The sequence below is a fragment of the Lycorma delicatula genome, chromosome 3, assembly GCF_047948215.1.
Source record: "Lycorma delicatula isolate Av1 chromosome 3, ASM4794821v1, whole genome shotgun sequence".
NCBI classification, from domain to species: Eukaryota; Metazoa; Arthropoda; class Insecta; order Hemiptera; family Fulgoridae; genus Lycorma; species Lycorma delicatula.
In genome coordinates this window covers 69,340,269-69,357,316 of record NC_134457.1, presented here as the reverse complement: position 1 = coordinate 69,357,316, position 17,048 = coordinate 69,340,269, and the positions used below count along the sequence as shown (strand labels likewise).

Below are 17,048 nucleotides of genomic sequence, written 5' to 3'. Positions count from 1 at the left end.
GACGGACTGCAGAAATTCGGCCTGGTAGATTCTGGGATGTGTCCTCAGTGTGAACAATTGAATGATACCTACCATCATTTTTATGTGAGTGCTAGAAGTACAAGTAAATACGCACAGGAACAATCTATCGGCTTGATCTTATCGTGTCGGCGTTGGATCTCCGTGTAAACTGGAGAAGCCAATGGGTGATATGGAGAGTTTTATAGTGTACTTAGCAAAGGAAAGGATTGCTGAGGGGATCTATAGCTCTGCTTGGATTCCTCTTGAATTCTGTTTTTGTCCTTTGTTTGTTCAATATTACTGTGTTGTTGTTACGTGTAATATTTTTATGTTTCGTGTTGTGTGTTGAACTCACTTTTATCTTCTACGGGGAGGTTGTTAAGTAATTTATTTGCTAAGTATTTTATTTATCATTATAACAGTTGAGACAACTTTGATGACAAGACACATATACTCGTACGTATGACTTGATTTTACTTACTTGACGATCAATTGTTGTTTTATATAAATTTTATTTTATTTTTCAATTTAATATATGAAGTGAATTTATAATATACTCATGTATATATATATATATAAAACATGGTAGGAAAGAAAGAGTCAATAAATTTCTTTCAGTCTGCATGCCTATGCAGGAGACTACCCTGCTGAACCGGAACATTACATCGGTAGTGCTCACTTAAGCCATCAGCATTCTCAAAGACAATCAATCGATGATCAGTTGAACAATCAACACCTTCCAATTACAAAGATCGATGTTCGTTCCACCAAACAACTGATGCCCATCTACCATACCTATCTAGGTGGGCAACTCACCAGGTACGTTATATACCTGCAGATCATGCTGGGCTAAAAAGGCCTCTACTAATTCACCACAATCATTGGTGAAACTGCTATGCCACAAGAGTGATTTAGCATTCACATCCATACCTATATGGATTGGGCCAGTGCCAGAGAATTGTAGGATTTTATCCTAGACCTCAAGATGACAGTCAGTAGGATCTCTATACTGGAAATATGAACTTGCAACATACAGATACAAGTTCTGAACATCCACATGTACAACGATATGATGATTGTTCAAGAGCTGTAGAATAAAAAGACAATCAAGTTCTCTTCAGCACAAAACAGCGGAAATGCTTTCAGGTTCCACAATAGAACCTCTTCCAACAAAAAAACCTGGCAGATCATCAGACACAATATATGGATGTTGCAACGAAACAACATCCAATCCTCTACGTAATGCAATCTCTCCAAACTCAACCTGAGCAATGTAAGCGCCCTGTGCACTTAACTGACCATAATCATTTAATGGAATAGAATTACAGTACATATCAAAAGCTCTCTGATATCACCCACAATCTTTACTGTTCAGAGTGCTTTTGATCTTTATGAAGACATTTGCAATTAACACAAGTCAGACCCTCTGACTTCTTTGGACACTCCTCATACATGTGTCCTTCATAACCAGAATGAGCACAAACTGCAGGATGTTCACAAAACTTAGCCCTGTGACCAATAATCGACACACACACACATCCATCGGAGTATTTTGGTCCCTAATGAGAGCCATTAATTCCTCAGACAGCCTTCAATCTATGTCATAGAAAATCACTTTAGGACACCTCTTGCCTTTATGATTGACTTTCATGTTGGACTTTCTAACTTTAAAGGCGTCAGAGATGACCCGCACAGTTTCTGTCGTCAACAATGACGACTAAACCCTTTTTAGTCTCTCGAATATTACGAATTCTCAGGTTCTGCATCTTTTGTCGAAGGATGACCTAAAACTTTTCCTTCAACTCCTTAGTTGTTTTAGTAGTTGCCAGCTCCTTTAGGTTGATGAACATAATCTCTGACTGCTTACAGGACAGACTAGCCTCCCACCTCTCTTTCAGCACCTCTGCGTACCGTTTACGCTGAGGCAACCCCTACTGTGGAACCATGATGGGGATGGAAACTCTCCCTCACAACCTCTCTCACCTCAGACATAATAGCCAATTTTTTGAGGCCTTGAGCCAAGGTCTCAACAATAGTTTGAGTTCCCTGATCTTAGGGAGAATCTTACCTCGCACATTAGCCTTAGTATTTGTTGGGTTTTCCAAAAATTTAATTAAGAAGTCGTACGTACTTCTCTTCAAACGCCCGCATTAACAGGACTGAATCTCCAGCACTCCCATTACCTTTAGAAAACTTCTCAATCATTAACTGAGCTTTATTCTTTGCAGCCTGCGAAGAACCAGAAGCACCTGCTTCCAACTCCTCATCCCCAGAAGAGGATGAACAGTCATCGAGCCCAACCTCAATCGGTAAAGTAATCTCCTCGCGAGGTTTAGCCGGCTTGGAATTACCTTTTTTCCTTCAGTTTCAGACATTTCTGAAATCTAAGACACTACAAAAACAGTATTAATTAATTAACACTAAACACAAAATAAAGAAAAACAACATTTTTTTACAAACTATAAAAATAAACACATAAAAACAATTGGCTAATAACAAGCACATACACTGATGATGTTGACCAGCAGCAAGCTATGTGATTTTTTATTGATTAGCTTAAATATACTGCAACAAAATTTCCTTTCTCCAGAAATTAATGGGCCATTGAAACAAAATACTATAAAAAATTGCATTTTCTCTAGAAATTAATCAGCAATTGAAACACAATAAAATGGTTTTTCAAGATAAAAATCTTGCTGAAGTTGTGAAGCACATGAAAGTAATCAACAGAACTACTAACCATTCAGCCAGATCTAAAGTGGAACTGACCAGTGATGCATCTGATGAGTTGTTCCCTATCAATTTTAATACAAAAAGCCCAACAGAAGAAGGAGGTATGCAATACGTAAAGTATGATCCTTTCTGATACATTGCATGTCCTTCCCATTACAATGCAGATGAACTAAAAACAATGAGTTTTCACTAATTCAGGAAACTTAAAACTCACTTCCTGTATCTAGGTTAAAGAGCTGTATAGAATTTTAAAACTATCATTAGTAATCAAATGGTAAGAAGGGACATATGCATTCAAGAACAATCCGTTTTCTGTTCAGTTAATCAGAATTAGAAAGTTCATAAAATTGATTTAATATTGAGTAAAAGTCAACGTACAATATGCAATGTTCCACAGCGGAAAGGATAAATTAATTCTTTACTATAGATTATCTGTCCTAACCTTCCTTACCTTGTTTCTGACATATCCTAAGCATCCAAAATGCTAAACAAACAAATCAGGTTGCTTTCTCTATCAATGACGTTCACTACATCCAGACCCTGGGATTCTGACTAATGATTTGAGTGAATGATTTATCAGATGAGACTGCATCTCAATGACATTTAATTGTCCTTGAAATGTTGATGTACTACAAATATTCATTTCAGGAAGACACTTACTCTTCATTTTACTCAGTACAGCTGACAGAACACTTGCTGATCTATGCCATTTTCCATTTTCACGAATGACTTATGACTGATGTCAGATTGTTTATACCTTTTACAATTAAAATTGTGGCAGACACATAATGAACAAAGAGAAATACACTTCATGTTTACAATTTGTTAACACTTTTGTTTTTATAAATAAAAAATAAAGGATATGGGAAAATATATACATATATTGTAAATAACACATCTTCAATTATAACTAATGTCTTTTGGCATCCCTAACTTTCAAAATTTAAAACTACTATTAACTCAACAGTACACAAAAAAGGAATTAAAAAATTTACAATCTGAAAATTAAGTAAGCCATTATAGATACACATGAATATTGAAGATAGTTACATAACAAATAAAAACAAAAAGTGATCTTGCAATTCAAAAATAATCTTCTTTGGAGTGTACAGTAGTTTTACTGTGATGGATCCATACAATGATCCTATTGCTAATGGTAATTAATTGTTTAGTAGGCTTTCTAGCATTTCTTAGCTGACATACAGAGTATTTAAGGTTTTATTTTTTAGTATTATGTAGACAGACATTAAAAAGTAAACTATATAGTTTTTTATTTAAACTATTTTTTTTTCAAAAGTTATTTATATTCATATCATGTGCAAAGTTTAATCATGTTTTTAAGAGCAACTTAGAAATATTTCCTTATGTTTATTCTCAAAATGTGATGTGCATTTAGTGACACAAGTATCACCTTGTGTGGGATTGTAATTGTATGGAACTACATTATATTAAACTAAAAACTATAATAAATGCTAACTGAATATTCTAAAATAATAGTGATAGTAAATGACAGGAAACACTTTCAATAAGCATACGCTTAATCTAATAGCTCATTAGACACCATCCTTTTAATGCTGCTAGTCAATCACTTGTAATAGTTATAATAATGTCACAGTTTCAGAAAATCAAAATCAAAATAATTCCCACTTTTTTACTTCTGGAGGTAAATATATGAAATATGTTTTAACAAAAATACAGGTATTAAAAAAAAGATACAAATTATTTTATAAAAAAAAAGGGTATTTTAAGAAATCAAATATATTAATGAGTATAAAATCATCTGCTCAGGAATTATAAATAAAATAATAAATAAAAACAAATACAGATGCAGTTTGAAAATAAAATTACATTTAATTAGCAAAATGTAACACATGAATATAAAGTAAATCATTACACTTAATTTGTCTTACTTGTCATGTTCTCCTGAAGCATAAAAAAACATGAAATTGAAATAGTGAAGATAAAAGGCACTTAATTGTAATAAAAATCCTATTTTTAATAAATAATTAATAATCAATAAAAAACTGAAATATATTAATATTATAACATTCTTTGGATAAAAACTAAAGGACTAGATAGTTAATTTATAATTAATTAAAAATATTATAAATATAACATAAAGTATAACTGTATTTCAGTGAAATATTGCAGGATAATTAACAATTTTAATTCAAATCTGTTGTTACAAAATTTTGGCAATTAGTTACACTTTTTGAGTCTTAATTTTTTATACTCTGATGTTACTTTCAATGCTATCACCTGAAATCAATAGGCATCCCTCATTATTTAGAATGAGAATAAGTTAAGTAGATTTACCAGATTTCATAGCAAAGAAAATGTGGAATACAAGTACGTTTTTCTTGGTAGATACTTTTACAATCAATACTGTACAGATGTCAGTTACAAAACTTCCAGGTAATGAAGCAAACATGCCCTTACATTAGTTCACAGAGTTAATAAATAGGGGTTGCTTTCTTTCTTACAAAGCACCACAAGAGATTCTTATTCACTTATTCATCCACTCACAAATAATAAGTTGTAAAAAAAAAAGGGATAACATTTTCAACTTAAAATGGTTTTTAAAATGATCCAAATAAATGTCATGTCCACTAAAAATTACACCCAAGACAACTTAAGTTCAGTTATTATATAGCTCATATTAAAATAGCTACAGCTCCTAATATTTGACTTAATCAGATGATATTCTATGGTAATTTATTTCATAAGAACTAAACATCTATTAAATGCATAGCATAATGGTAATTTATTTCATAAGAACTAAACATCTATTAAATGCATAGCATAATTGGAAGTTTAAATGTATAATGTCATTCAAAAGAAGTGTACCGATTAATTTTAAAGGCTTTCATACTTAACACTTTTTCATGTAAGCTAAACACACCCAGAGTTAGCCATTATAGTAATAAAGTGCCATAATGATGACCAATACATAGCAACAGCAAGCTGCAAAAATATTACAGCACATACAAATGTGCAATCACAGATTTCAAACAGCTCATCACTCAACTGAAGTTATGATAAAAAATTGATTTACTTCTAATACTTATACACATTCAAAAAATGGAAACATCTAAATTTTAAATCTGTCTTGGAATTTTGTTATTTGTATAAGACAACATGTTTTGAGAAAAACGTTACCCAAATCAAATGTAAATGTATCTAAATGATTATAATTATTTATATTATTATTATGTGATTAGTATTAACATGTCTAATCAGAATAAAATTTTTATTAATATATTATATTTCAATGAATTGAATAAAACATTAATAAATAAAAAATTACTTCATGAAATACAAAACTTCATCATAATTTTACATGTTGATAGCAACATGTTAATTATATCATCCACTGCTTGATACAAACATCAACAGTTTGCCACAATGACTCTTAATGTGCCATCTTCAACATGTACAATTATGAATTTTATGAAATAATTATTTATTTTTATTTATAAGTATTTTTATCTACATCTATACATTTAGCTATTTTGAAATGCATACACAAATCATAACTATGATGCAGATCATGATGTTGAGAACTTCTTATCAAAACCTGTTGTGAAATGCAAAAAAATGATCGCTCTACATAGTTCAGTAATTATGTAGGGTTTTAAAGGACTTCTGAATCACCTTTATTATTATTTTTCAGTAAAAATTAAACGGTAGATTTTAAAATGTAAATGAAGCATTTTCAATTCAGAGATAAATACAGAATCAATATACAGTAATCAATAGTACAGTGATAAATATCTTAAATCATAATTGGACATTACAATTAGGACATCTTAACATATTTGTTTAAAAATCAAGCTTAATGCATAAATTAAATAAATACACAAAGGTGGATATGTCTCTCTCTACAAGACCAGGAGAATATATGGTCTACAAGACCACTGAAAAACATATGGTCTAATACTCTTAAGGTAATCTTCAACTACACAATCAAGAAATAGTAAAAATGTGATCAAAACAAAAAGAGTACAACTAATAGCATGAAATTACGTAACAAACAGATTCTCATATAAAATTATTAATTAAAATTCAACATAAAATATATTTATTGAATTATATTTACTTCTTAATTATTTATATCTTCACTTTGACTTTTTGAAGTACGAAAAAAAATTTATTTTTATAAATTTAAAATTACGCCAATTTATTTTTCAGCACCACTATCTTAACATATTTTCTCATAATTAAAATAATTACTTTAATTAGATAACTTCATAAGCAGAAAATAAAATTAAATAGTTTGACATTTTCTGTATTTTCTTTTCTGAATTTACATGTCTTTTCTATGGAAAAAATAAATAGTTTTTAACTATAAATAGTTGTTTTCAACAAGATAAATTAATCTATTCAGAATTTTTTTAAAATTAATAGTTTAAATTACAAGACATGAAAGAATGTTTTAAAATCAATAAATAAATTATAACAGATATTCTAAAATGGCAAGATATCAGTTTATATATTAATACTTTATGTAAAATAAATTATACATTTAAATACTTGTATATACAAGATTAAATATAACATTCTACGTAGAAATAAAAAAATATACATATAAACTATATATTTACAATCAGTTGCAGTATGTACAAATCCAAAAACCATACAATAACAAATAGTAAAATTGGAATAATAAATACAACTAGACTCATATATCTGTAAAATAGAAATTTCTGGAATTGAAGCATTCCAATGTACCAGTACATTAAGAATTATATTCCCTTCTTTGATCAAGAACTAAAATTTAAAAACTGAACACTTAAGTCATTCATTAGTTATATTTTTTATCACAATCATTAAAAATATTATAAATAATACATTATACAAATTTATTGCTTTTCCATTTGTAAATTTTGTAATGTTTACAATTCAAATTAAAATACCTTAATCATTCAGTCAATAAATTAATATTTTTTTATCTAAAAGAAAACAGAATCACAATTATATCTGTTAATTACAGGTATGGTCAGCTATGTGATAAATGTTATACCATCGCTTCAATACTTAAAAATCAGTAAAGATCTTTAATTTTTCATTTCAGTACTCATCTTCAGAATTATACATTTAAAAAATACAATGTTCTCAACTAAAAAAAAATCAATTCAGCAGTCATTTTTTATTACATTAATTACTAGAGCTCAGCAGCAAAAACTTTGTGTTTAACACATTAAGTAAAATTATTTTATTTCTACAACAGAAAAATCATTTGTAAATGTAGTTATGATATAAGATTATTTACATAAATAGTTCTTGTTTTATAAATACATTTATTACCATGCATAATTAAAAATGATTAAATAATATTTACACATGCCTTTACAAACCATAAGCCTCTACTGTAAAAAATATTTAACGCAACAATTTTTTCATATTTATTTTTTTGTAAGCATTATTCAACTTATATACAAGAATCTTAAAAATATATTTAAAAAATAAGTATCAGATGTAAAATAACTGTATTTTTAAAAAAAATTAAAATTATTTTATATTCAAACATTTTTAATAAACTATATATTTTAAAATTAAAATAATACGGGTATTTTTTAATATAATTTTTTTTTAAAACTTATAAAATAAAAAATCTTTGATATTTGTAATGTAAAACTACTGCAACATTATTAACAATATATCTTACTATCATACATGTTGTTACATCATATAAATGACAACAATATTCATAAGACAATATAACCTCTCCATATTTAGAAGGCTTATAAGCAGTGTATAAATATTACACACTAATACATCAAAAAATACAAATTTATTTGTTTACAAATATCTACCCACTAGTTTTGCAGGTATAAGTGCCAGTATTTCCAGCATAAAAAGTTATGGAATTTAAATGAACCTTTATAAAATCACATAAAAATTCAAAGAAAACAGTATCTGAAATCTTGTAACCGGTACTAAAAGTGTTGTTACCTTTATAACTTATTTTTATGTTAATATTAGAAGCATATATAATTATAAATATTACATTATTATTTGTTTAACAGTAGTACTAAAGAAGAGATACAGATAGTTAAAAATCTAGAGAGCTGTTTCTAAAGTAGGACTGGATCTTGCTTGGAATGCTTTACATTGCTGGTTTACTAAGGCACTTGATTTTGGAATGGCTAAATTTGGATTTTTAATTTCAGCAGTTTTTTTAACATCATTCTCAATTTCTTCACCAAATTGTTCTTCATCCTCATCACAATCTTCTAGTATTGTGGAAGAGAGAACATCTGACTTCCATGTCTTTCTTTGAGGTGATGGTGCAGGCATTGGTGTTTTATTCTTCAACCTTTCTACAGCTGACGGTTTCCCTGCTGTATTGGAACCACAACCAGTACGAAGAAGAAGCTGTTTAAAATCATTCCGTGTCATTGACTGCAGTACACCTCGCCTATCCGGTGACAATAATGGACGTTCTGGACTCTTCTGTGGTGATAACTTTCTATCTGAAGCCAACAAATTTCTTCTCAAGGGAGTTTTAATAATTAAATTTTTATTAGGAACTGATTGATACTGAGTAGGAGTATTTCTGAGATCATTTTCTGTGAGGGAATGTGATAACAAACAACTCTTCAAATCATTACCATAGCAATGATCAGGAGAGGCTCTATTTTGTGAACGATCAGGGTATGATGGAAGAGGTGTTGGAGAAGGACTTAGTCTTTGATACTGTCCATTTGGTGGCAAAACAAAGTGATCATCAGATGTTGATACATTCTGAGCTCTCAATTGGGTATTAGGAATACATTTTGGCCAGTTTGGAACAGTTTTAGCCTGACTATCTTTTGGATTATCGCATTCAACAGGAGGAGAATGTCTTCCACGAAGTCTCATAATTTTTTTCTTGGATTCATGTATTATAGCATAAAGATCCATTGGTGTCCTACCAGTAGGAGTAGGTGTGCTGCTGCGTTGAATCGGAGAAAGTGTACCTGTCAAATTCATTTGTGGTGTGTTAGGTTTTGTTGGTGTTGAAGACCTCATACTGCTCTGATGCCCACTATGACTGCCTTGAGGCCAAGTTCCTTGCCATGTCTGAGGTGATGGAGTTTTTGGCTGTTTTTCTTCCAGCTGCTCAGTAGAAAGGCTTTCTGTAATAAATCAAAAAGAGCACCACTTAACTTCACAGTATTGAATAACAAGTAATTCAGAATATAGATATTAAATAAGTAATTAATTTTACATATAATGTTAATTTTATCAATTACCAACAAACTTAGTAAATATTCCAAAACAATGAATATTAACAAAAATAATCTGCATCAAAAACAGAACAGAAGATTGATCAATTTTAAATTATTTCACAGATTTTATATACAGTGAAAAATATTCACTGGCATATATTAATTCCGACCACAGTTTAGCTGATTAAATCTAGGTTAAATTTAGAGAAAGATAATTAAAACTGGAAATAATGAGAGTTTACACAGACTAAAATAAAATGGTATAAAATTAAAATTTGAACAAATCACAGGTATAGGCACATAGTTAGATTCAATACAGAAAAAATATAATAAAGAAAATAATTAACCAGGAGAGGAAACCTGAAGGAAAAAGTTAACAGTTGGTAGAAAACCACGAATACCAAGAGATATATTGCAAATAGAATTTGAAGGAGAAAGTTTAACTTAGAAATAAAGAAAGAAAAGTTATTTACAATTTGTACAAAAATCGGATAGAACTGTTAAACATAAAATAAAAAAAGGACAAGCTGTTATTCAAAAAGGATTTAGGCAAAGATATAGTCTGTACGAATTCCTTTTCAAACTTTGTAGAAGGCACAATTCAGAGTTGGAAGGAAAAATTTGAGATCAGAAACTATTCAGTGTGAGAAAATAAAAATGTCAGATTCACAGATGAGACTAATCTAACAGAAATCATATGAGAGTTAAAATTAATAAAAAAAAAGATAGATTTATTCCTAGTGGAGAAATTCAGTTTAAAAAGAATAAAACAAAAGCAATGAAATGTGACAGGAAAGAAAATAATATGGAGTTACAATATTAGACAGGAGAAAATAATAAAACAAATGTTATTTACACAGTATAATTACAAAGGACAAAATAAGGTACATATAAAAAAAAAATTTTTCTTTGTGTCTTAAAAATATTTGCAAGGAGAATAACACTTTATATTAGAAAAATGTAGGAAAAATAGAAGCCTTTGAAATGCAGTATTACACAATGAAATTTAAAATTAGAAGGTCCATAAAGATCAAAATGACAAGAGTTGGAGAAAAATTTGTGGTGAAATATTGTAAAGAGATAAACTATGTGCTAGACCACTAATTAAGACGTCCAGATTTATTTAGTTTATTAATAAAACTTGTAGAGGATAAAAAACTTTAATGGAACTTTGTCTTCTGGAAAAAGATTATCATAGAATATAAAGTTATATCATCAAATCAGTCAAATGATTCTTACTACCTCCCAAAAAAAATAAATCCCATCCTTAGAATTTTACAACTTACAATTTTAAGTTAAGAAGTATTTTACTTAAAACAACTAATAATAATAATATTAATGAATATATTGAATATTATATGATATAATGATAATATACCATGATAATTTTAGAAGATAATTTACAACGCAACATATATACATACATATATATATATATATAATTCATTCATTCATATTAAAAAAAAAATAATAAAAATAAAAAGAAAGCAATCCAAAAGCAACAACATGCAAAATACAAAAAAATACATAAATTAAAAAAAAGAATGATAATGTAAAAATTTACTTACATTTCACCATCCATATAATGAATGTGGATAAATTCTAACAGCTACCTTCACAATCGTCTATAAACCTAAGTGCATATTTTAAAAAGCCGTGCAGTATGTGCAATGAACAGAAATCTAATGTAAAGAATGGTATAAAATTTAATTTTAAATTACTAATAATAAAAATGTATTATCATTAGATATTCAAAGGTTAAATAATTTTAAATAGCTAAATGTTAATATCAACTGTAATATGGAGCTTTATTAACAGTAAAAAATTGCAATTAAGATTACACGTTCAGCAGGGTAGGATAAAAAATCCCTTTGTACTCAAGAAACAGAGCGTATATAAGATTTCAAAACTTTCTGGCATATATTTTCTAAGTGTTTTAAAATGATATTTTCATTAAATACAAATTTTTTAGTGGAAAAATATGATGATTTGTCTTTTTCTTGACAAACTACTAAAAAAAATAAAAATATTACTATAAATAAAAATAAATATTACTATAAAAAAGAATTATTTATTAATCACTAATACATTAGTCACTGAACTAATGTTCAAGCAATGATTCTTAGTACTTTAAAAATTACTAATTCAAATTAGTAGAATTTGAAACAAACCAGCCTTTAATTGAATTCTGAAGATTAAAAACAAGATTATATAAATCAACTAATTAAACGAATAACCAAACCAAATTTATTAAACAACATTTTCAGTTTTTTTTGCAGCCATCTTCAGAGGCTGTTTCTCTCTCACTATCAGGTAATGTTACTCCAAGTGATTTTCTTGTGTTAGGCATATTTAAAATGTGATAAAAAATGTATAAGATTTTGTATATCATAATATGTTTGTGTAAATCATGATGTCAACTGTGTTAAGTTGTTTTTTGTGAATGTATCAAATATTAAGGCTGTAATTTTGCATCTACAAGATGGTTAGCAAATGCTCATATGAATGACATTTAATAATGTAAGTTACATTCTATTAAACCATAAATATTGTTCATTTGGAGAAGTTGAATTTATATAGTCAGAGGTATATATTTATTTGATAACTGTGCTTTGTGTTTGTTATTTGTTCTGAAGGTTTCATTGTATCTGGTTTTTAAAATTAGTGAACTACTTCATTTAAGTTTTTGATTATTATATATGTTAGAATTAACATATTTTTTGTTTTGGCTGACTTTTTGATTTATTTTCTTAGTATCTGTTTTATAAAAGAATTGATGATTGTGATATTACATACTATATGTTTATAGTTTTGAGTTCTTACAGGCGATCTTCAGGTGACATAAATGTAATGAATATTCTCTGTGGATAATACTTTTAAAAATTTATAACTTATGTCAAGTCAGGTGGTTTGAGATGAAATAGATGTGAATACTTTTCATTGCATCTCCTACTTAGAAGCACAACCCCAGCAATAACATCTGTTTAGCAATTTTTCAATACTCAATAAAAATAATAAACATTCAACCTCAGTATTTACACATGATATATTTTAATTATATCTAACAGATTAACTTTTTTTTTCATTCAGTTTTTCCTCCACTATAGTCAAAAATATAGGATTTTGAAGTGAGATTCTTTTCCCTGACATAAATCTACTAGACAACACACGTTGCACGCAACATAAGTAAACTATCTGACTTAACTTCGGTGTTCATGCGGAGAATCAGTACATTAAAAGAGATACGCTACTTGTTATTTAATGAAGAAAATCCAGTTAATTAATCTTTAGTCAAATCGAGCACACTACTAGCATACAAAGTATGTGGATTTGCAAATTAACATCACAGTTACAACATATGAATAAATTTTCAACATTTTTTTTTTAAATTCACTTTAAATAAGTTTACAAAACCAAAAGTTAAAAATTTTTCAAACAATTTAGATTATGTAAGACTATTTTTTTTTAACATTAAGCAAATGTCTTGTACCTTACTATCATTAAATAATTGCTTGTTACGTGAAAAACTGCTATTAACATTAAATCATTTTTATATTTATACTAGCTGGTCAGTGTTTATTTCGCTCGATCAACCATGTAGCCAGGGGGCCCCACCTCCTGGACCTCCAACATATTCTTTATCTTCATGGTTGTGAGAATAATAAAAATTTTACAGATATTCATTAAAGAAAAAATAGTTAGTCGATTTACTTCATTATATTTCTGTTGCCATGGTGGCAGAAATACAATGAAGTAAAAGGATTAATTTTTGTTTCTTCAGTGAATATCTCAACCTCCAAGGGGACTAGGACCTCAATTTATGACTTAAACGCTTCTGTGAGATAACACAAATGTATCCTGAAAATTTGAAAGCAGTCAGTTGGTTGGTTCTCTTACATGACGTTGTTGCAAACAAACAAATTTTTGCATTTATATATTAGAAGATAAATAGTACATATATATATGTTTATAAATTCTACTGAAATACTAAATACTATCAGAGTATGAAAATGATGACTAGTATAAATCAGAAGTAGATGAGTTAATTCTATAATCAGTATATATACATCCTTTTCTTAAAATATGTTTTTCCATATACTAACTTAAAAAAAATTGACAATAAAAGCACTTTGAAACTGATGAGTACCTTTAATAATGTCTAGGGGTATAAATGTTCACTTCAAAGAATTGTTGAATGATTATATATAACACTATAATTCATTATTTAAAAATATTTCTGGAGGTACCTCCATCATTAGTTACTTTCATAAATAATACTGAATTTTAAAAGTAAGCAAGTCATTCAAATTAAAAAAATAAATAAATTTGATATATTAAAAATAATTTTTTTTTTAATTATGATTTTTAAAATTCAGTGTTATATAAGAAAGAAGTTATTGATAGTGTTATCTCCAAAGGTACATTATTCTTAAATAAATATAAACATAGAATTATAAAATAAGATCCATCTTTAGAATCAATGTTTAAGGCAGATTTATTAATTTTATTGAAATATGTACTATATCATATATTTGTAGTATAAAATTTACAGTGAAAATCAAAATAAAATTATATTAAGATTAAAACCTGCCCACATATACAACCTTCACATTTAACCACTTGAAGTATCTGTCCAGAGTGTTACAGATAAACTCTACCTTCTCATGCAGACGGTAAACATTTGAATGATAGTTGGATCACTTTTATTTTTTATTAATACAACATGGATATTGCTTTTGCATGTATTTTTATAAGGAATTATGAAATAAGAGATAGAAGAATTCTAGATACTTCCCAGCAGTTAAACATGAACTTAGTAACATAAAACATGATTATATGCAGATACTTATTTCCTAATGAACAGCCAAGAACAATAACAACAGGCAAAATACAAATAGCCAGTATTCTAACTGTTATAACAATTGGCCAACTAGTTATAATTTAACATTAACAGCTGCTCGATACTGTATCCTAGCCACCATTTAGTTGTTGGGTTATGATTAACGACAAATCCTGGCATGGTAATCCACATACATAACAAGTTACAAGTACAGCAACTGTTTGGACAAAGGATTTAATAGCTTCTGATCTCAAAATCAATAGAACTCTGTAAAACACAGGGTAGTATACAACACTGTGTATACAGCATAGTATATAGTATGTGCATCATATAGATTTTATGGTGTAGACTATGCTGTCATATTTATTCCTTAATAGCCGATTAATTTCTACAATGAAAAATAAATCATATTTATTCTTCAAAATCCTTACCCACAAATTCATTTTATGTAACATCTTACGCCTGTTGAATTTAAAAATATGTCAGATAATTTTACAGGATATCTTCTTTTTTTGTCATAAACTACTTTATTTTCTTTTCATTATAAGTAAGTTTAAAATGAAAAAAATTTTTCAAAATGTAAAAAATTAACACTAAAAATTTTTGTAATTATTTAATTTTAAAGAAAATTCATTTGCTACTTATTATGACAAATAATAAACTTTGTATATATTTTTTAATTTTTTCTCTCGTAATTTCTAGAATGACGTGAATCTAAATGAGTGCACTAGAACATACATTCAAAGTAACTTAGTAACATAAAATAAGAATATATGCAGATTCTGATTGCCTAATGAAACTGCCAAGAACAATAACAGGCAAAATACAAACTTAATAAATTTTATAAAAAAAATATTAGCCATATGAAATGGTTACTGAAAAAATCTAAAATTTAATTGTTTATAGAAAATAAAATCTGACTGCTATAGAAAAATAAAATTTGACTGCTAAATAATTGAAATCAGTAGGATTTATAAGAATAATTATTTCAGTAGGAAATAAGAATATATGCAGATTCTGATTGCCTAATGAAACTGCCAAGAACAATAACAGGCAAAATACAAACTTAATAAATTTTATAAAAAAAATATTAGCCATATGAAATGGTTACTGAAAAAATCTAAAATTTAATTGTTTATAGAAAATAAAATCTGACTGCTATAGAAAAATAAAATTTGACTGCTAAATAATTGAAATCAGTAGGATTTATAAGAATAATTATTTCAGTAGGAAATAAGAATATATGCAGATTCTGATTGCCTAATGAAACTGCCAAGAACAATAACAGGCAAAATACAAACTTAATAAATTTTATAAAAAAAATATTAGCCATATGAAATGGTTACTGAAAAAATCTAAAATTTAATTGTTTATAGAAAATAAAATCTGACTGCTATAGAAAAATAAAATTTGACTGCTAAATAATTGAAATCAGTAGGATTTATAAGAATAATTATTTCAGTAGGAAATAAGAATATATGCAGATTCTGATTGCCTAATGAAACTGCCAAGAACAATAACAGGCAAAATACAAACTTAATAAATTTTATAAAAAAAATATTAGCCATATGAAATGGTATGAAATATTAGCCATATGAAATGAGCTGATATCCTCATGAGTAAGAAACTCTTATACAGTTAAATATTGGTGATGACTTTTTAATAACTAAAATGCAAGATTGTTTTCTATAAACAGTTCTTGAATGGTTTTTTTATTTTTTATTTCATTAAAAGATTTTAAATAAAATTCCTCAAGACCTGATTTTCTAATTTTCAGTGAGAAAACAATTCATACTTCAATTACTGGAACTTATTTCTTCAAAGGTTTTCTGAAACTTCTTTATGGTTATATAATAACCCTTTAATCTGAATGATCAAATTTTAATTGTTTATAAAATGTTTTTGTCAAATTTAGTCGGCTAGTAAATTCATAAGTTTCACATTATTTAAAAAAATGCTGATACCTTGATTTTATTGTCATTTATTTAAAATTTACTTGCAATTGTTAATGTCTAAGTGGGCGTAAAAGATAATTTGGTTGTTGTGTATGCTTTATATCTGGCATATGAGTATGTACATTTATTCACATTGACAAGGAACATACACAGGCACTGTATTTAATAATAGAAGCAACTTTTCCAAATCATCTTATAAAAATATGGCAAACATACAAAGACCTTAATTAACTACAAGATTAAAATTTTAAACAAACTTATAAAAACTAAAAGCTTTGTTTTGTTCAAACAAATTTGAACAACATG

The 17,048-nt window shown here is 27.9% G+C and overlaps 1 protein-coding gene across 2 annotated transcripts in view; it reads right to left on the bottom strand.

Moving 5' to 3' along the window:
- Positions 1–8,310: 8,310 nt before the first annotated feature.
- The window catches only part of gukh (NHS actin remodeling regulator GUK-holder), a 529,549-nt gene continuing 520,811 nt past the window's right edge, over positions 8,311–17,048 (bottom strand). For both annotated transcript variants that reach the window (XM_075359940.1, XM_075359939.1), the window contains one exon: positions 8,311–9,854. In XM_075359940.1, the coding sequence (XP_075216055.1) occupies positions 8,797–9,854 (1,058 nt within the window). In that variant the 3' untranslated portion in view covers positions 8,311–8,796. The remainder of the gene's footprint in view (positions 9,855–17,048) is intronic.